General features: G+C 52.8%; 2 protein-coding genes across 2 annotated transcripts; both read left to right on the forward strand.

The window, feature by feature from the left end:
* Nucleotides 1-530: 530 nt before the first annotated feature.
* N0V96_005066 (uncharacterized protein) lies at nt 531-2,759 on the forward strand (the record flags this gene model as incomplete). The annotated part of the gene is made up of 1 exon (XM_053191230.2): nt 531-2,759. One exon carries the CDS (start codon nt 531-533, stop codon nt 2,757-2,759), a length of 2,229 nt encoding a protein of 742 aa, XP_053051213.2.
* A 14,200-nt stretch (nt 2,760-16,959) lies between these two features.
* On the forward strand, nt 16,960-18,867 carry N0V96_005067 (uncharacterized protein; the record flags this gene model as incomplete). The annotated part of the gene is made up of 2 exons (XM_065757292.1): nt 16,960-16,963; nt 17,021-18,867. 2 exons carry the CDS (start codon nt 16,960-16,962, stop codon nt 18,865-18,867), a joined length of 1,851 nt encoding a protein of 616 aa, XP_065614061.1.
* Between the last annotated feature and the right edge of the window lie 1,298 nt (nt 18,868-20,165).

The raw sequence follows: 20,165 nt of genomic DNA on the forward strand, positions 1-20,165 counted from the left end.
TCTCTTACTCTTATCAATCGCAACCTCCGGAGCGCATATCACGCCCCCGATTTCAAGGGCACGTCGTATGCACCAGCCTCACGACGACCCCCACCGGCTTGATCTTCCCGGCCGCATATCTCTCTAACACCATTAGGTCACCTGACGCACCTCGGCCCTGTTCTGTCGTTTCTATCACAGCACACTTTTCATCCCCCGCCGTGGCCCCTCAAGTCTGCTTCCATTCGTCCCTCGAACTGTCATAATCTTACTTGGATCACCAGTTCGTCTTGTCATGGGACTTTGGCCAGACATATCCGACATCACTAACCACCGCCACCATACTTCCTTACGGTCAACCCAGTCGTTCTGAAGGAGGAGAAGGGGAGGGAGCGGTTTATCGTGGCTTTGTTTCGTATTCCCCACCTCAGTACACTGTCCCGGGAGTGACGGCTCGTTTCTCGCAACTCGAAATTCAAGGCTCTTCAAGCGCTGCCATGGCATCAGTACACCAACTTGGCGTTGGTCCAACACCGGCGCGTCCTCGAAGCATGGTTGGGTCGGGTAACCAAGACGTCGAGATGGACGTTGATCGTAACGCCAGCCCTGCTATCACCACGGGCACGAGGTTCGGGAGTGCTCCTCAAAGAGGAGACACCAGGATCGTCGTTATCTTGTACGGTACCGGTCAGGACAAGATTGTGTCCGTCTTTGCAGATGTTCTGGGGAAACCATTCGTCATCCGTTCTGCGTTTCAGGAGGTCAGCGTTGCTGACCAAGGGCTTGTGGTTGGCATTCCAGCAGAACTCGCTGCGAAGGACATTACCTCTCGCAATAAGGAGTTGGTTGTGGCGATCAACGCCCACTGCGTCAACCTTGGAATGCCACCAGATGTCTTCCTCTCAGCTCAGTGCGACTACGAGTTCCTCTACACCGAAGCACCATTCTTTCGTCGAGACTTATCCAGATTCATCTCCTTCACTCTGGGCCAGATCTGCCACCACGAAACGTTAATGCAGAAACCGCGAACGTATTTCATCTCTACTACGTTCCCAGACGTCAGTGCCGCGTTGCCAAATATCGATATTCTCACCGTCGGCGCCGACGCGGTGGAAATTCGTGTTGATCTTCTCAAAGAGCCCCTCGGCGACGGCACATATTCAGCTATCCCAAGCCTCAGCTATGTCGGACAGCAGCTGATGCTCCTGCGTCAGCGGACAGAACTACCCATAATATTCACCACTAGGTGTACGAGAGAAAACGGTCGTTTCCCCATGGAGAACCCCGATATTTACTATGATTATCTTTACCGAGCAATTCAATGGGGAGTTGAGTACATCGATGTGGAACTTTGGCTTCCGGAAGCCATTCGAAAGAAGCTTTGGGAACAGAAAGGAAGCAGTCGTATCATGTCTGCGTTTCACGACTTTTCTGGTACCTTCAAATGGCCCTCGTCCCAAGCCGAGCAGGTGTACGTTGAATCAAGCAAGTACGCCGATATTATCAAGATGATTGCCATCATCAACGACCACAACGAAAACTTCGAGTTGGAGTACTTTCGCTCGAAAATGCGAGCAGATTATCCGGATTCCCCGCCATTCTCTGGAGTCAACATGGGAGAAACCGGCCAGTTTTCGCGTACTCTGAACAAAGTGTTCACCCCCATCACTCATCCCTTGTTGCCGATAGTCGCAGCTCCAGGTCAAATGAGCGCGTCGGAGATTAACGCGGCTTTGGCACTGCTTGGACAGCTTCCCAAGAAGAGCATATATGGCATCACAACACCGGCTTTCCGAAGTTCAACTCCGCAAGCACCATTCTATGAGAAATGTTTCAATGAACTGGGCCTGCCGCATTACTTCGCCGTTGTAGAGCGCTTGCCAAACAACTTTTCAAGCATGGAGGCTTGGTGTAATCAAAAGAACTTTGGCGGTGCCTACCTCAGCCCGCCAGTGTCGTGGAGCAGCCTGCTCAAGGCCAGCCCATTCTTTGCTTCGCTGAACGGGGGCAAGGGCGCGGAGTTGACTGAGGCAGCTCGCCTGATCGGTACTGTGGACACAATCATAGTCAAGTCTGGCTCTTCATCTTCGGCATCTTCTGCCCCAGCGTCGATTCCCTCAAGCCCTCGTCATGGACACCATGACTCTTTCGGCCACCTGGGGTCACACATCTCTGGCCTGTCTCCGAATACATCATTGATCCTAGACAATGCTGGTTGGCGTGGTATTATCAGCACACTGACCAGAGACATGGCGCCTTCTGCCTACTTCGGTCGAACTGCTGTCGTACTGGCTTCGTCTGGAGAAGATGCCGCATCAGTCATGTACGCTCTGAAAGCACTCCGTATGGCAAAGATATATACCGTTGGCTTTCGAACACCGCCGGCTTTGGCTCGTGACGGACCCGTTATTGAGCCGTTCAACAGTCTAGAGAGCCTCAAGAAAGCACAAACTGTGAGCGATGATGCAGCTCCCTTCCTATTCGTTTCGGCTCTCGGAGCAGATAAGAGCAACCTCGTCGGCATGCTAGTGCGTGTCTTTGGCGCCAACGTCCGAGGAAACTCGAACCCAAACTTCAAGAAAGTCTTCCTCGATCTCGCCGACACCGCAGGTGCAAGAAAAGGTGGCGATCCGGGCCTGATCGCTCAACAGGCGGGATTTTCGGCATACGGTGTTGCTGACACGGCCGCCTTTACCACCGTCGAGACTCTTAGGCTGCTGGTCGGTCAGAATGTGCCCTACAGCTTTGTCAGATTGGCAAGCGGCAGGGGAATGTTCTGACTTGTGTAAAGTGGATTGGCATTTGAGCTTCTCCAGTCCTTCGGACGTTTAAGAGGCCGGATTTGTCTCCGCCCTGTTGTTCTGTCGGGATGGAGGAGTTTCGAAGAACTGGGCCATGATGAGAGTTGTTTGCGTCAACACCGCAATCCTATGTGAACCATGGCCCATGCCGGGCCAGGAGAAGCAATATGAGCCTGCGGCCAAGCTATACGCCCGAGGTAGCTAGGCCACAGGCCAAGGCCCGTGGAGTTCTCCACGATAGCCAAGACAAACCATCGGCTGCCACCCCCAGTGCGGAGAACGGAGGGGGCGATCGAGCCAGGCCCGAACCTGCATTTCCATGTCGACTCGGGGCCTGGAAATCGGAGCTTGAGACCCACCATGTCATTTCCGATGCCAGGTCTCATAAGAGCTGTGCAGTGCGGAAGTCTGGACGCGGAAATGGTGCAGAAGAGCGCCTTATTGAGTAGGCGCTCATCGGGTAAGGAGATGGCCCATTGCATGAATGGCGTTTATTTGGAAGAGCAATGTGCTGGCCAGAAGAGAGAGAGAAGAGATGGTCTATAGGGGAGAATTTACAAGATCTAGTTCTACATAAGGCAGCTCATGAGTAAGGACGAACATCAACGAGGCGTGTTTCCCGCATTCGAAGATGCCGCCTCTTCTCTATTTCGTTTCAGTTTAAAGCGTGGGATTATCGAGGCACAGTGGTGGCTGTTGACAATCCTCTAGAGAGGGCTGTCATTTTTCTGTGTATGGACTAATGCAATTCCTTGTGGTCAAAACGATTAATCTCCCGTGTAAATGTTCTACTGGATATTCCCTTCATTCTAGCTTTTGGCAAGCCCGTTCTTGACGCTCCTCTACACCAAAGCACGGAATGATCCAGACCTCTGCCCCTACTTTGCGAAAATACGTCAACGGAATCGCGGTTACGGAAGCTTGCCTGGAGTGGCGGAAAACAAGAAGATCTACAGGGTCTATCAGGGTCTTTGTAGTGTAGGCTATCCTGAGAGAAGAGAGAGAAAAGGGGGAGGGATCGCCGAACGACGAGGGCTCAAGGTTGCGTCAGTATACTCCAATGACGATGGATATCCTACCCACCAACTTGTCATTGTATCAACGGGTCAAGGGTGGGCAAGAGAGCCTGCTAAAGTTCATGGTCAGCGGGTAAAGTAGCAGCCACCTGCGGATATGGCTCAATGTGTTCATGATGATCCTCCCGCCATCCGCCTTCCCCAAGCCACGACGTTACATTTTGTGGAAAGCCGACATGGCCTGGCCATCGACTTTGTGAACTGCAGTTGACAGACTGCGGTGAAGGTGGAAAGCCCAGCCTGGGAAAGTGGTAAGAGCTCACTCTCGGTCTGAGCAGCGGTACAGGTCAAAAGAAATCCCGCGCACCCCGCCCACCATACTCATCCCGCCTCGGCGAAGGCGGATTATTCACAGCCACTGGGCCCCGTTCGCCAGCTGAAAGGGGTCAACACTGGAGAAGAAGGGCCGCTCCAACCCCTCCCCAGCGTCGTGATGGTGATGAGTGGTGGTGGTGACGTCTAGAGAAGGCAACGAGATGGTTCCCAACGAGAAGGGAACCTTCTCTCACCTCCACCCGAATGAACCCAAAGAACACCCTCGACATGCAAGGGCGGGAAACGAAGACCGTGCCGTCCTCTGCGCTGGTCTGGGTGTGGTTGTCCCCAGTCGAGCCGATCGGGAACTGCGTTTTGACGAACAGGGCCAGGGCGAGGAATATTGGATCGACGAATGGAATGCGGATATCACCGCGATTGGGGCTGACTCGGGCGAAAGGACGACACGCAGCAAAATATCGAGAGTGTGGGTATTGTGTATTTTGATGACGGGCATGGTAGAGCGACTTGCCGCATGCTCCGAGGGACTGAATTATATCACAAGTGGATTACCAGGTTTGTGATATTGGAACCATCCACACAGTATAGCCCAGTAACTCGGATGTGCTGGAGACGAAGAAAAGAAGCGGATCTGGTCTCAAGGGAAATAATAGGATGTGAATCTTTTTGCTTCAGACTCCTTGTAGTATTGGGGTTCTAATTACCATCTTGGCCCTTCGAGGGCAACATGCGCCTTATAATCGGATTATTTTGACGTGCCACGACATCAGAGAGAAACGCAACCCAAAATCAACAGCCTGGTGGTGTAAAAGACGTCGAGATCCCTCGCGAATTGACATGACACAACGCACATGTACATGTCGGTCTGACTGCTGACCAGGCCATTCCGTTGCAGGGGGTTCATCGGTCACTCTCAGCAGGGCCAGATCTGCTACCGACGCGTCTATACGAGGATGGAGCGCAGCTGGATCACATACTGAAAATCTCCCTCATAAATGCCCGCAAGGACTGAAAAGAGGCAAATATATTGACGCGTTTACGAATACGCCTGGCAGGAAGGGCGCCAGCGGATTAATACCTGGTTGATGTTGATGGCCTAAACCCCGGAGGCCCAATTCTGGCCAAGTTCGACGCACTTATTGATGTCCCTCAGAAAGAAATGACAGTCGACCGTTGATGGGGGTGGCTGACATGGCTGTTGTCGATGACTCGCTATTCGCTCTATGTCATCGCGAGGCGTCGTCGTTGCGCGGGACGTTAGCCCCCGTTTCTGCCCATATTGGGTCAAGACGAACGTCGCCCCGCCTCCTCCTCTGAGCAGCTCTCTGAACGCTCTTGTTGCCATGACCCAGTGGCGTGTCGGGCCGGCATTTCTTAATGGTCAGGTGTTGCAGAGCACACGTGTAGTAGCTGAGAGTAATTCTGTAGTTCTGTACGAAATCAGGGTTCGAGACCTGCAGAAAGTAGTGGATGCGCGGAGGAGTGTGGGGAGAGAGGGGATGTTGAGCGGAGTCACGAATCGATGGTCTCCTTCGACCCCAGTTTCGGACAAAGGTCTCGAGTCAGAAGTAGGTGGTCCGGCTTCGTTCCCCAAATTCCCCAAATTCTGCGAGGGCCGTGATGGTGATTGGTACGGCTGGAAGACGCCGTTGGGATGGAGGTGACGAGTCTCACTGGGTCAAGAGACCTTGTGGGACGGGTGCGCGCCTAACCGCTCATAAGCTTAAACAAGAACATGCAAGGGAACTTTGGAGTGGATGGAGGGCGAAGCCTTAAGAGAGTGTGGTTCAATACATGAGGATTCGTGAGTTGTTGACTTACGGAAGGATCATAGTCTTTGATAGTGTTGCCAGAGCTCTCGAATCAACGGTGAGCTCTGAGCAGAGTTTGGACCTTCCATTGCAGGTTCCGATATCCATGCATCATCCGGCAGTTTGGACAATGAAGGCGTGAGAACTGCCCTGACTCCCGCATAGCTAGTTTCCGTGAACACGGAGAGCCCGGCTCGATAAATGAAGGGAACGCCATGACAAGTAGGTGAACCATGCCATCAGCCGCAGTCGTAGATTGCTGCCCTGGCAGTGGCAGGCCGTCCCTCTTGACGCCACCGACGGGGCACTCTAATGAGATACCTTGAGCCTAGGATTCAATGTGCGCCTGCAAATGGGCATGAACTGACCACTCCTTCGGATCTAGTGCCTGTATGATGTATATTAAGTGACAACTCATCGTCGACCTTGATCCGGCAAAACATTGTTACGCCCCCCAGGTTCTTCTACCAACCATGCCGCAGCTTTTGTAGGGCTATCTTGAACGTTCCCGGCGGTCCGGCAGCCTTCTCAACCGAAATCACCATGCTTGCTGTAGAACCATACCTGACTGATAGCTGATAGTGATATAGATCCTCGGTTGGTGAGCCGGTGCGAGGATCGTCAGGACGGCCCATGGAATGGAATATGGAACAAGTTGCTAAGAGCGGTAGGTGACATTGGCTGAAACGATATCGCGAAGGCTTTCCTGCGATAAGTACAGGGGAGTTGTGGTATTGCTTTATGACTGGCCTTTCCTTCAGTCCGGGTGGCGGCAGTTATGGGTGTAATACGACCGCCGTTGCTTGGCGGTACAGGTATTCTCTGCTTCCAGTCTTCTTTTCCGTCACCTATGACCGCCCTTGCTATGTTGTCAAGGTCGTGTCAGAGCCTCGGACCTTTTCAGACAGATGCCGAGTAACTTGGACGAGGGCCTAAATAAGTTTGAGAAATTAGATGCGGGTTTGCCATCACGAGATTGGATGGCCAGAGCCCGGAGCCGAGACCAGCGACTCGAGAGAACCGCGTTTTGCTCCTTGCTAAGTTGCTGTTGAACTCTGACGGCGCTCTTGTGTTACGTCTGGGACCCACGCGTGGCGGTCAAGACTCGGGTGCAACAACGGCATAGAGATTGGTGATGGGGAAATGGCCGAAGGCGATCCGAATAAGGTAAAGAACATCCGAAGCTTGAATTCTAGGTCATCGTGTCGTTTCTCACCTGCGAGCTGTTTGGAACGCCCAAGTCTTGCCGCGCCAAGAGAGCAGACTTGCGTCAACGGCGCCAAAACGGAGAGAAAATGGTATCTCTGCTTGGCAACATTTGCTTTCTCTTTCAACGATCGCCTCCACTACGTTGTGGGTTGGGGTTTAGCTCAGCAGGCGGGAGATGGATGCAGAGTCAAAGCTTCTCTCAGCAACAGATCTGAGTCGATGTCTGTTAATGGTGGATGGCCTCTTTTTGAACAGTGCTCTCTTTCCACCATACTACATTTGAGGAGCGGCAGCTTGAGCAGCCGGATGGCCAACCCTATTGCTGATCCATGCGTCGAGAGACACACACTGCAGCCACGTGTGTAACAATTATTATCTGCCGTGGTGCCGTGCTCGCTTCAAACCGCCCGCCTCATGCGCTCGTGTTGAGGCTTGGGAGGCATGGACGTTAGCCCCCAATCTGGAGATTGTGGCCGTTGTTCTTTTTGCCTCGGTGCCGTAGTGCCAGAAATCGTCTCGCAAGTTGAACGGCCGCTGGGTGTTGTGGCTGTATGCACACCATCGGACTAGGGCCTAGAGCGAAGCGGCAAGAGCAGCAAGTATCGGGCTGTCCCCATAGGATACCAGTGAACCCCAGTCAGGGCCTTTTGGATGCCGCCCTGCCCGGCCTGTGTCGGGCTCTTCAAGTCTTACTCTTGGAGTCTCCTACCTGGCACCTTCGGCCGCTATTCGGCTCTGGAGTGCATAAGGGGACAAGGTCTCTGGATGTCATGTGTACAGGTGCGGGGCAAGCTTTGTGCTCCAACATATGAATGCGGCCTACTAATGTTGACCCCCAGGTCGTCAAGACTTGCTTGACGAAGGTCTCGAGAAAGTGCCGGAGATGCCAGCCGGGGCTGGATTTCGCTAGTTGCTCGCTGTAACTGCGACTTTGGGCGAGGCCCGTTGGAAAGTGTCCACCTCTTTTGTGGGGGATGCCCATGTTGAAGTTTGAATAGCAGGCCAACTTGTCAGTCAAGCCTGGGTTTCTGGAGGTAGTCGTAAATACGAAATGAATCTTTCATCTACGTGAGCGATGTCTTTTGTTCGAGATGGCCAATCTACATGAAGGCAAAAGTGATGGCTTGACACTGACGACAAGATTGATACTTCGACATGACTCTTGTGTGATGCTGGATGTCAGGTAGAAGTAGGGGAGGACGAGCAAGTTGTGGCTTTGCTTTACACGTGGATGATGCTGTGGCGGATCTACGAGCAATCCGGGGAAAGCCCCTTGGGCTCAAGGCAGGGTGTTGGTTTCGAGCTCCTGGAGACAGACGAAGACTCGCCGCGGGCGGCTTGCGTTCGTTCATATTCTGGATTAAAGCATGCTCTGATTCGAGCGGCAGCCAGAATGTGTAGTCGTTCCCAATCTTGTCGAAAGGGGATCCACGAGGAAATGCTAACTTGACTCAGCCCGTAGCTAACGGTTTCTGCATTTGGGGTTAAAGTTGTTACGAGTACTTCCTAGGGACATCGAATGAGCCATAGTGGGAACCCCCTCCCCCAAAGAGTTGAGATGCACTTGGCATTGAGCGAGATGGAAGGCACCAGCAAGAGGACAAAAGCAGAAAGCCTCTCCGCATCGATCGGCATGGTCTCCGCTCCCCTTCGGCCGGAGGCTCTTGGTGCAATGTTCTCCAATTCTTTTCGAGGGTGTGATGTGATGGTTTGGGTGACGGAGGCAGTAGCTTGTGCGTGCCTGTGCCTGTGCTATTCCCCCCTCCAAGATCTTTGGTCCCGAGCCGCCCCCCCTTGCGGGAGAGAATGCTGGCGAGCCGGGATCTTCGCCATGCATTGACCATATCTAGTTGCCATGTGGTCCTATCCTCAGTGCAGACACGCAGACTGGCAGACTCGCTGCCTGGCACCGAATAGGTAGAGTCATGATCCAAGATAGACGGGCGGATGGTTGATAAGAGGGAAGTTATTGGTCGAAGGTAGAGTGAGCAGGCACAACCTACGTTCCTCATGGCTGTGTCAGGTTGGATCGGGGGGCGGGTGAGATTCCACTTCTATACGGGATGGGTGGCCAGAGCAGCAAGTCGCCGTCCAGACTGACAAGGCATGCTCGTGGGATGGATACAACGCATTCGTTCTTTTGTCGTGAAGAGAGGATGAGACGGGCGTAGAGCTGTTCACTTGATCCTAATCTGTGGCAAGCATCCGTAATATTGTTGACATCGGGCGTTGATATGTGGCAGCGAAAATGACGAGACTGCAGTCCACCATGGACGGTTTCTTCACGGCGCTTCTCCACGGCTTTGGTACCCAGGGTGCCAAGGCCCTTGTGATCGTAGATGCAAGTGTATATCGATGTTATCTCGCAAGGTAAGCGCAAGACGGGTTTGAACGTCCCGATTGAGGAGCTGCGAAGGTATCCTCGGCACGGCAACAATAACATTCATCCCGACTTTCCCAAGTCTCGGTCGATCTCTATATGTCCTTCCTAATGTGCAACTGTCTGACAAGGCTCACCGCCCGCAGCAACGACGGAAGGTTCGCTCGTCATCGGGCAGTAATCAGCACGAGCCAGGGAGGAAGGCAAGGTCTTGGAGGATTTGATGCCATCCGATATGAGTGCGGGCCATGTTAGTGTGTCTTTGCACGGAAAGAAGTGAGACATTCTGTTCGAGGACCCGTCTAATCTGCAGTAACGAAACAACTAGTCTGTCGACCCAGCTTGGTAACTGACAAGTAGACAAGACACCATCAGCAAGCAGTATGGACATAGGCAAAGGCAACGTCCCATGATAGCCAGTATTGAGTGTGGAGTCTGTTGTACTTACAGACAATCTGAATCCGTACTGACATCGAGGCATGTCACCTGCCAACTGGGTCATCGTGGTCTAGCCGTTCTATTCACATACTACGGATACATCATCCTTGCTTGCTCTTATTTTTCTTTTGCAGCTCTCCGAAGTTCGAACGGTAGCCCGCCTACGATGTGTCCCTGACCCGCGGCTTGCCTGAATTAGGGCAGTCTAGGCAAGGATCCTATTTCGTCTCATCTTTTTTGTCCCTCGCAGGCCCCCCATGATCCATCCCCCTTTTTAGCAGACATGCAGACAACAAATCATACCGCCTTTCTGAAGCTGGGGGCCAATCGCCACCAGCTCAGAAAAGGGAATCTTTACGAACGGGTAACATGCATGGTCTGGGCACTGGACATGTCTGTCATACCGTAAGCGGCCCTTCTTCACGACTAGCTTCGCCCGCGGCAAAGAGTACCGTAGTCATGCTTAAACGGTGGAGGACCGCCACGATGCCAAATTGGACCTCTAGTGCCCCTTGGTAGACTATGGTGTCTTTCGGTATTTTGCCTTCTTTTTCCTTTTTCTGCTTCTTTCCTTATTCCCATCGATCCGTTCGAGATCTGACACAGACACTACATGGGCATGTTTGGCGGACCGGCCCTTGATCTCGGTGAAAGAGCTGCCAAGCGAACGTCATCTCACGGGGGTGGAAAGAGACCCATGGTTGATTTGTTCATGTACTGCGTTACAAATGAGTTGTTAGTTAATCTGTCAAGTGTCAGTGTCAAACGTCAAAGGCAGCAGAGTCATGCCTAGGCTCGTGTGAAGCCATGTCGAAGATGAAGAAGAAATGACATGTTGCAGGCTCGACAAGGCTGCGCCAAGGACACCCCTACGGCTGGATTGATTAGATGGCCCGATCTTGGCGGTCCGGTGAGTGCCGGCTTGACCAACGGGGTCCGACACAGTGGTCTGGCACCAGGTGTGATTACCCAGGACAGGGGAGCCCATCACTTTCCCGTGTCCCTTTTCCGCCCGTGCGAGAGGGTTGTTGAATATCCGCTTTTTCGTATAACAAAGTCAGGGCCTCACGGGGCGGTCTGCCGGGACTGGGAGCTTCTGTCTTCAATGGACAGGGCAGAAGTGAAGCCGGTTGGCAACGGCAAGTCGGGGATCCGGGCTTTAGAAAGGGCCTGGCATTGGCAATGTTCATCCACCCAACAAGTCGCCGATCTGATCTACCTACAGGCCTACAGGCTATCGGGACATGACGAGAATGCATTGCCAGGCACCTTGTTGCTTGAACGCTCATGTTCATCTTAAGATACAGTGGTCGTCGATCCAAACAAGGTCCGTCTCAGCTTGTTTGGAGAAGAGAACGGTTGGCCTTGTCCTCCACTCGTCCTTTCTTTTGTAGATGTGATGCCGTGTTTGCCCGGTACTTGAAAACGCTACGATAGATACCTGCTCTGGGGAAGTGCATGCATGGGCCATGTATGTAATTTGGACCAAGTACCGGCCTCAACAGGTGCCGCCTGGGTCGATGAGACGCCCATCAACCGGGCTTTTACTGCGTCAGTGCATGGCTCTCGCACGTCCCCTTGGACTTTGGAGGGGACGTGGTGGGCAGTAGTAGCAGTAGTAGCAGTACAAGGGTGGCTCTTGGGTCCCATTCCAACTGTGAAGGGTAGTAGATGTTTGCGGAAGGTCGATAGCGAAGCTCATAGCATTCTAGCTTGATAGGACTCAGATCAGACTTTTATATGGGTTGATACTGGATTCCTGTGGATTAGCCCAAGACAATTCTAGCTGACTTGATGAATGAGGCCGAGAACACCCCCTGCCAGCGGCGAGTCTAGACGATCAAGAGCATGGTTGTCAAGAGCGTCTCTGGCGCCCACGTGTTGATTAATTCGTGAGACGCCAGTGCCCACCAGGCACACCTACTCAAGACTGTGACAGAGGGTTACAGCTCTGATGGGCAGAGGTTAGATTGCTCGGCTGCTACCCCAAGGCATGAGGGACAAAAAGGTTAATGAATGAGATGTGGATAGATGTTCTCGAGAAACGACCCATCTTTACGAGTTTGTGGTGAGTTGCAGAGTCATGTCCTTGTTGCACTTCGGGCGGAACGGGTGTTGCGTGCCTTAGGGTTTGTCGGCCGCGGTGGAGAGCTACCACGCGCTGTATGCCGTGTAAGGTAAGGCAAAGTGCTCTCAGAGACCAAACTCCTATCCAGAGAGGCCAGCATCTGCTCTCATTCGAAAGTCTAGGACCAGGGGATGTCCATGATGCCATTGTTGAGGCCATGGAGAGAGTCAGAGTGTCGGGCTCCGTACCGGTCAGCAAATATCGGGCAAATTCTAAACAGTTGTTAGTTAGTGTGATTAGCATACCTACGTCTGGATGAGGCCTATGGGGAATACTGTGTATGGCAGGACTGCGGAACCACCCAGAGTCCCTTGATCACCTCGGGTCTGTCCAGTTGCGGGAAAGGAGGGGTGACCTGGGGCTGACCAGTCCCGCCGAGGATGCGACTGTACAGGACAGGGACGGGTCGGGTTCTGCCCAGGTCAGTGTGTCGGTAACTTCTGGCGAGGGTCGCCGGGACTTTGCGTCCAACATGCATGGGGCAGTTGAGACTTGAAGTTGACATCAACGGACTGTGTAAGGTCACAAATCTATTTCCACCCTGCTGTCATAGTCAGTGCTCAAGGTCAGCGAGACTTGCCCAAGTGCCTTACTTCCCTATACTATATCAGCACCCAGTTCCTGTACGGGAATTACCTCCAGCATCTTTGGTACACCTCGAACAGGGAAGCAGCTTGAGTAGAGCACCGAGTTGGCAACATCAACGCGGTTAGTTGGGCACAAGAGTGTTGCTCGGGCAGGTCCTGCGGCCACAGCCGTTGACTCGGGATTAACGAGTTTGTCGTTCACCATATATTGACTGCTCGAGCATGTCTGTGATTCGGCTCTCATCTTGCATGATGCCAGCCGCTCTCTATTGTAGGGGTATGTACATGGTGCGGCAGGCAACGGCAACGGTAACAAGACGGCGCAGTTTCAACCTCATTTATCAGTTTTCTGATGACCAAACCGCGAATGTGATGGATAGATTGACTAGGTGCGAAAGTGATGGACATTGGCTGCCCAAGGACAATTATTTCATTACCTCCACTTTGAACTTCGAGATGTCTTTCTCGAGGTACGCTGGCGTACAGTATCTTTTCAAAACCAGAGACAACACGGTCCACCATCGCCAAACTCGGTTATTGCATCACAGATGCCATCTTACATCACTAGGTCCCATGGTTCCTCCCATGTTCTGTATTGCTTTTCTCTTGGCTTGGCATATGCCATGCCGCAAACTTCCAAGTCGTCTTGACCTACGAATACAATCGTTCGTCTTGCTGCACCGAGGTGGTTCGGACGACTCATACCCACCACAAACAAGGAACCGGAAATACCGGCTGTCTCTCGCTCTATTTCCTGTCCGGTAAACGAACGTTGCCATGTTGTGCGGTAGAGCGGCTCCCTATTTCGTCTTCAATCCCAGGTGCACAATGCCACCCATGACCGACTTTGACGACAACCCGACCCAACCAGGGCCCAAACAAAGACAGATGCCTACATATCCCGTCCTCAGGCACTTGCTCACTTGTCTGTCAGACATCTGATCCCTACCGACAGGAAGCGGTATCCTGCTGTGCGTCTCCCACCTGGGTCCATCTGAGCGAGGCGACCTGTCCATCTTGCATCCCCCTCCTCATTTTAGAGCGCGCTACAGCTGTGAGCTGCAGTGACGGCACGCGCTGCACTTGCTCACAAGCTCACTTCTTTTTTCATCTCCAAGAAACCCCACACATCCCATCCAGCTCCAACCCTTGCAGCCTCTCCATCGAGTACCATCCTCGTCTCCCATGCTCATCCGCCTCCCCCCATCATGTATGTAGGTATCCCCGGGTCGTGTGAGAGGAAAAGAAACAACGGCAGCGCCACAAGGCAGGTACATCATCACAGTTTGTTAGCCACGCGAGTCTGCAGCAGCTCGTCTCGAAGGGGGAGGTCGCTCGGGCGCCTCGCGGGTTACTGTCCAATGTCCATAGTTCGTCTGACGAGTCAGCGCTGACAGAACATCACGGATTATCCAGAGGAAGCAGAGCTAATCGGTGTGTGTTGTTGAAATCATTATATCACGACACGGCACGGCATGATGGGACTTGTTTTATGTACAGAAAGAAGGTTGAAGGCAGCGCCGGCCTCCATCTGCCTTGTCCATGTCCGGCTCTTGGGGGGGTTTGCCTTTCGCCACGAGTCGTTCATTAACTCTACCCAGGGTTTTGTTGGAAATTGCTCTGAAGATTCCTTTACATTTTTTTATTTTATTTTTTCACCTCGACTCATGGCGCCTTCTCGGACTATCACGGCAGCTTTCTCTATCGTAACAATGCCGTCCGAGATCAATGTGTGATTCGGTATCGGGCCATGTACACCGGACGTGGAAGCATTCACCACGCGGTAGACGACGGGGAAGACGAAGTGTCTTTAGACACCGACAGCTACCCACCGGCTGGGAAGACTCTCGAGCACTTCTCACCATGTACTTCGCTCGTACGGATACACCGTACACCATGGAAGGCCTGAATGGAAGTACCGGGCCAGGTACTCCGGGATGGCCATTCGCAGTGCCGCTTTGCGAATTACAGAGCGGATACCCGTCTTTTGATGACTGGGTCTCTCGTCCGGGGCACAGCGAAGGAAAAGAAGGAAAACGAGACAAGGGACGGCGGGCGTCATCCCAGTCTGCCAGCACCAGCCCGGCTCCCCAGTCGCATCGAGGCCTTGGACAGAACAAGACAAGCCTCTGAGATCAAACCGCCCCTACCCCGGCCTCCACGCTACCGAAGCAGCAACCTGCCTTGCCCCATCTTTCCCCAACATCGTCCCCCCCCTCTTCAGACTTGCTCCGAGTGTCTCCTCTCCCAGTCTCACTCCGAGGTCTCTCTAGTCTCTCCTTCTGTGCCTCTCTCACTCTCTCTCCGGCACCTTCATTCTTTCCTCGGTCCTTTCTTTGGGCCTCCTTCTCCTCATCGTCCCCAAGCTAATACCTGCCAACTGCCAACCTATCCGTACCCTGCGTATCACTCACATATCCACCCTATACTTACTCTCCCTGCCAGACTCTGTGAGGTGATCCAGGCCCGGACAGCAGACATCCTCGAATCTCTCTAGAGCCCAGTGTCCACTGCTACCACCCCGGCTCGCCTTCTTCTCTTTTTTTTTCTGCCCCCTTCGTGCAACCTCCCCTTCTCCTCTGCCTTGATTGGACTTGAGCTCCTTGTCAATCTCTTCCCCCTGGTTCTGTAACCGTTCCCTTTTGATCCCCTGCTGCTTGTGCTTGATGCATCCGAACTGCTTTCCACGCAAGAACAACGAGAGACGAACACACCCTAGTCGGCTGCACTAGCCACCTCCACATGTCTACTCCTAGACGACTGCTGGGGGGAAAGACAGTCATCATTTTACCTACTAGGCCCGGCCTGGCAACCTCTTTACCTTTCTTTACTTCATAACTTCACCGGTCCCCAATCCTGTCCCATTAGCTCGGCCTCTTGTCTGGTTTCTGTGCTTCTGCACTTCATCGTGAGCCTCTCAACTCAGCTCATTTGCTTCACGGCAGCCCGGCCAGACGACTGCCAGGCCTTTCTGAAGCCACCTCGATATGACCTGATCAACAATAGCTTTGCTCTCCAACCGGCCTACGCTAGCTACTCGGCTTGCTGAAAACAACGGATTTTCACCCCACGTCTACCGGCGCCGCTCCGAACCATTCGACGACCCTAGATCCCTTTTTACCATCACCGACCCAATCTTTTGGATGATGTCGATGTCTGTATACGAATCAATGAACGGACTTCCTCCTCCCGGAATTCACCCTGTGGCCATGTCCCGTCCTCAAGTCGGTATTGAGCGCCTACCGACCCGGCGACTAAGCAATGAGCCTCGGGAGTCTATGAACTGCAAATCATGCCGCAAGCGCAAGGTGAGACAGAATGATGACATCTCAGCCTCGCCCAGGCCAGAGCCTTTTTTATTTTATTTTTTATACAAAACTATAGGGCCACAGTCTGACTTAACATAAACATAGATCAAGTGTAACCGGCTACGCCCATCATGTGAGGCCTGTCAAGTTTTTCAGTGCCCTTGCGTATACGGTGAGTCAACCTTTTGCATGCTTACAGATAAAAGATGGAACTGAGGAAGGTTTCAAGAGGCTGATGTGTTTTCCTCTTGCTTTTAGATGCCGTGCCCAAAAAGCGTGGGCCAAAGACAGATGTGTTGGAAGCACTGTTGAAGAGGGTCGATGGGCTGGAGGCAAAATTGAAAGAGAAGAATGCTGGGGAGCAGACCCCAACCACGCCGACTACCGCAGGAATCAAGGATGAAGAAACCTCACGAGCAGACGACATTCCCGACGATGACCCAAATCCCAAGCGTATAGCATTGGACACCAAAGTAGACGCTGACGAGTCTGCCGTTTACTCGCCAGCTCCGGCAAGGTAGGCCATGATATTTGAGCGAGAATTCCAGGTGGACAGATGGACTGACTTTGCCAGTGAACCTTCACCGCCTACCGTTCAACCCGACGCGTTGCTAGACACCTACTTCTCGCGTTTTCACTCCAAACCCTATCACATCTTAGACGAATCATCTGTCCGGCAACGACTTCAACTAAACCAATTACCGAATTACTTAGTTCACGGGATCTACGCTGTTGCTGCAAGGTAAGAGTCAACATCAACAACTCATTGAAGTCGCTGACCGAATCATTAGATACACACCACATCCTAGTGGATACCAGTCAGCTGTACATCTGAGTGAAGACTTCGCTTCGCGTGCCAGAGCAGAGATTGACACCGATGAGCCTTCGGTCGACGCCCTACAGGCTCTTCTCCTGCTGGTCATCGCCTTCACTGCAGCAGGGAAGGGCAAGAAGGCGTATATGCTGATGAGTAGGTCACGGAAACTAGGATCCCCATTGGAAATTGAGATGCTAACACGATGTCCAGCAAATGCAGTTGGGATGGCAATGGCTCTCGAAACTCATCGCGAGATGGACAATAATGCACGCGTAACGCCGGTGGAACGAGAAATGAGGAGGAGACTTTTCTGGACATGTTACTTACTCGACCGTTTTCTTGCTTGCGGCTCCAAGCGTCCATCTCTCATCGGCGACAAGACCATCCTTCTCCGGCTTCCGTGTTGGTCACCGAACCCTTCGGTACCCCCGATCGATGGCGAGTTCTTTCAGTCCGGGTCCAACCTGCAGTTCCTCCAGGGAAGCGGGAAGAAGTCTCAAGGTAGCACGGGAATGCTTATCGACATTAGCCGGATTCTTGGTATAACAAATCGCTACCTAGCTGCTGGAGGTGTCAAGGGCGACTCTCATTTTCCGTGGCACTCACTTTCAAATCTGTCAAAGATTCGTCAAGATTTGGACATTTGGGCTTCCGGCACCGAGGACGTTTTTTCAAGCCTCGACACGCTGTTCGGTCAGCCCGACTCGACGATTCTGGTTTTAAGCAAGCTCATCTACCACCTCATTCACTGCCTCATCTACCGACCATTTCTACCCATCGACCTCGCTGAACTCGCCGGAACCGGTCAGCACCAATCTTGGCAGATTGAAGCAACGAATATGTGTTTTCTGCACGCGAACGCAATATCTGAGCTTGTCGAACTTGGAAAGCAGACCGGCACAATTGAATGGCCGGCTTTCGTTGGCTATTGCATATGCACCGCCGGCACAGTCCACATTCACGGTGCCCACTACAACAAGAATGGCAATGGTGACTCGACTGTGTTCAGCATGTCAGCAGACTTTCTGTCCAGAGAGATGCAGCAACTGAGCGAGCTCCGGTACGCTTGGGCAAGTGTCCAACATCAGAGGGAAACACTGCAAGGAATCTACAATGCTCATTCCGAACTGGTCAAAAGCCTTGCAAACAATCCTATGCGATATTCTCCGGCATTCCACCTCGAGGACTTTTTCGATCGCTACTCGAATATTGGCGGGCCCGGTGGCCAGACTTTCAATTTTGACGCAGCAAATTTGAGCCTTTCTGATGTGATTGTCGACTTCACCACAGACACCTATACAGGTCACGATCTTTACGCGCCTCGTGCCAACAGTATAAACGAGCCTGAGCGACCGAGCCTCAAGCGCAAGAACACAGCCCCATCTGGCCGAAAGCGTCCAGATGCCAAAATCCTCTCACCGCTCAGCACGAGTCATATGGCGCGTCCGCATGGCTTGCCAACGCCTTCTCATGTCCGCCACTCCTTTTCACACCCAACCCCTACTATGGCATCTCATCCGTCACCGGGAATGCTGGCGACGCCCACATCTCTGCCTCCTCATCCCGAGACCATGGAGCACCCTTCAATGTCTGCCTCACACGGACAATACGACGAAGCTGCAGCCAACAACGCAGCCGTGGCGGCGGCGGCGGCGGCAGGCTTTTCTCTCGGACCTCAGAGCCACCAGCAAGGCAACATGCCGGCGCTCTCTTCAAACTCCTTCTCTCCGCAGTTCAGCTTTGCCACGCCGGGGGCAAGTGGGAACAACGAGGCAGGGGGCAACTACAATGACCCCATGTTTGGCGGGCTGCCTACAAATGCATTTGGAAGTCCAGCCGCGTGGCATGGGGACGAAGGTGGAAACAAGGTCGCCGGTGTCGCCGCACCCAGTCCTGGAAACAAGAGCAACAACGGAAGCACTGGCACCGGCCCAGGTGAGGAGAAGGACCCATTCTTGAGCCTCCTGGAGCAACTCGCGGAAAACGAGCACCAATTCGCTCGGGGCCCAGGCAGTGAGCTTGACTTCTTTTTCGGTGGTACTGGAGCGTCGCAGTAGGGTTTTGTACGATTCAACGGTTTCATGTGGTTCCGGCTTTCAGTCAACGCCGCGGCCATTCGTATGTCGCCACGATACCTCCGTATTTGAACGCGAATTTTCTTTTGGATGTCGGGGTCAACACCTAGTGGCAGCGGCCATCATTTAGATGTTTGGAAACAAAAAGCAAAAGGCTCATGAGGATGGAAACGGCACTTCTGGGGGAGCTCTTGATGAAGGAATGATCTAGCATGCGTGGGAGTTTGGATCACTTGTTTACTCGGGGGCACGTGTAAGATGAATAATAGGCACGCAGAGTCCATGCCTTTCTGGCTGAGTGCTTCTTCACTGAGAAGAGAGGGTCTGCGGTTTCGCAGAGTAGGAGAAGGTAGCCATTCTTGTTAGCAACTCATATGGCCCTGCTGTGGCCCCGCTTAGGTGTTTTGAGCCTTTGAGAGTTCGAGACTCGTCCAAGTATACGCTTATCGGAGCTTGTCACAAACAATTCAAACAAATCTACCAAAATCACCATTACTCCCGATATGGACTATCCCTTAATTGACATCATGTCACTTGCTGTACAATTGAAAGACAGTGAGGAATCAAATACCGAGCATAGCGCCGTTCTACGCCATCCAAACGCATCGGTCTGATCCGATCGGACCCCTGAGTTACCGAACCATGGTTTCTGCAAGTATGACACTATTCCCCGAGATATCTTTTCTACGGCATCTACGTTGCCAAGCTTACGGATGTTGGTTCACGCATGGAGATGAACATCCGCCAAGGAACTTTGTGTGACTCCTTAGCTACCTTCACTACCAGCAGCATCTGCAGAAAGACATGCTCACTATTAATTATATCTTGGCATTGATTCACTGCACAGGAAGCAACAGTTCCTGTTCCTGATCTGAGGACCTAAGGCTTGGGACCTTGGGGCTAGTCCGGGGAAAGGGCTGTAGGATAGATTCTAGTTGAATCTCGGTCGCTAACACCGAGATGCGTCGCTAACCCATCCTCCCCAGCAAATGTGGTGCATGGCGGGGAAAACGGAAAGGATTGAGGGGAAATTGAGGGGAAGCCGAGGAGGGTAGTCTCGTGCCGTTACTGCTAGGTCAGAGTACTCTTGTGTAACGGGTCAGCCAGCGAAAGCGTCGATGCCGTTGCCTTGCAACCTTGTGTGAAAAGCCATAGCCAAGCCTAAGCCCAAGCCAGCCTCGGTATTTGGCAGGCGGGACGGAACGTGTTCGAGAGGAAGAAGCATGAATGGCACAGTCTGCGCCTTTCTTTGCAGATCAGGGTTTCTTCTTCTTCATTTT

This window comes from Colletotrichum fioriniae (assembly GCF_027942845.1).
Source record: "Colletotrichum fioriniae strain IMI 355084 chromosome Unknown scaffold_5, whole genome shotgun sequence".
Lineage (NCBI taxonomy): Eukaryota > Fungi > Ascomycota > Sordariomycetes > Glomerellales > Glomerellaceae > Colletotrichum > Colletotrichum fioriniae.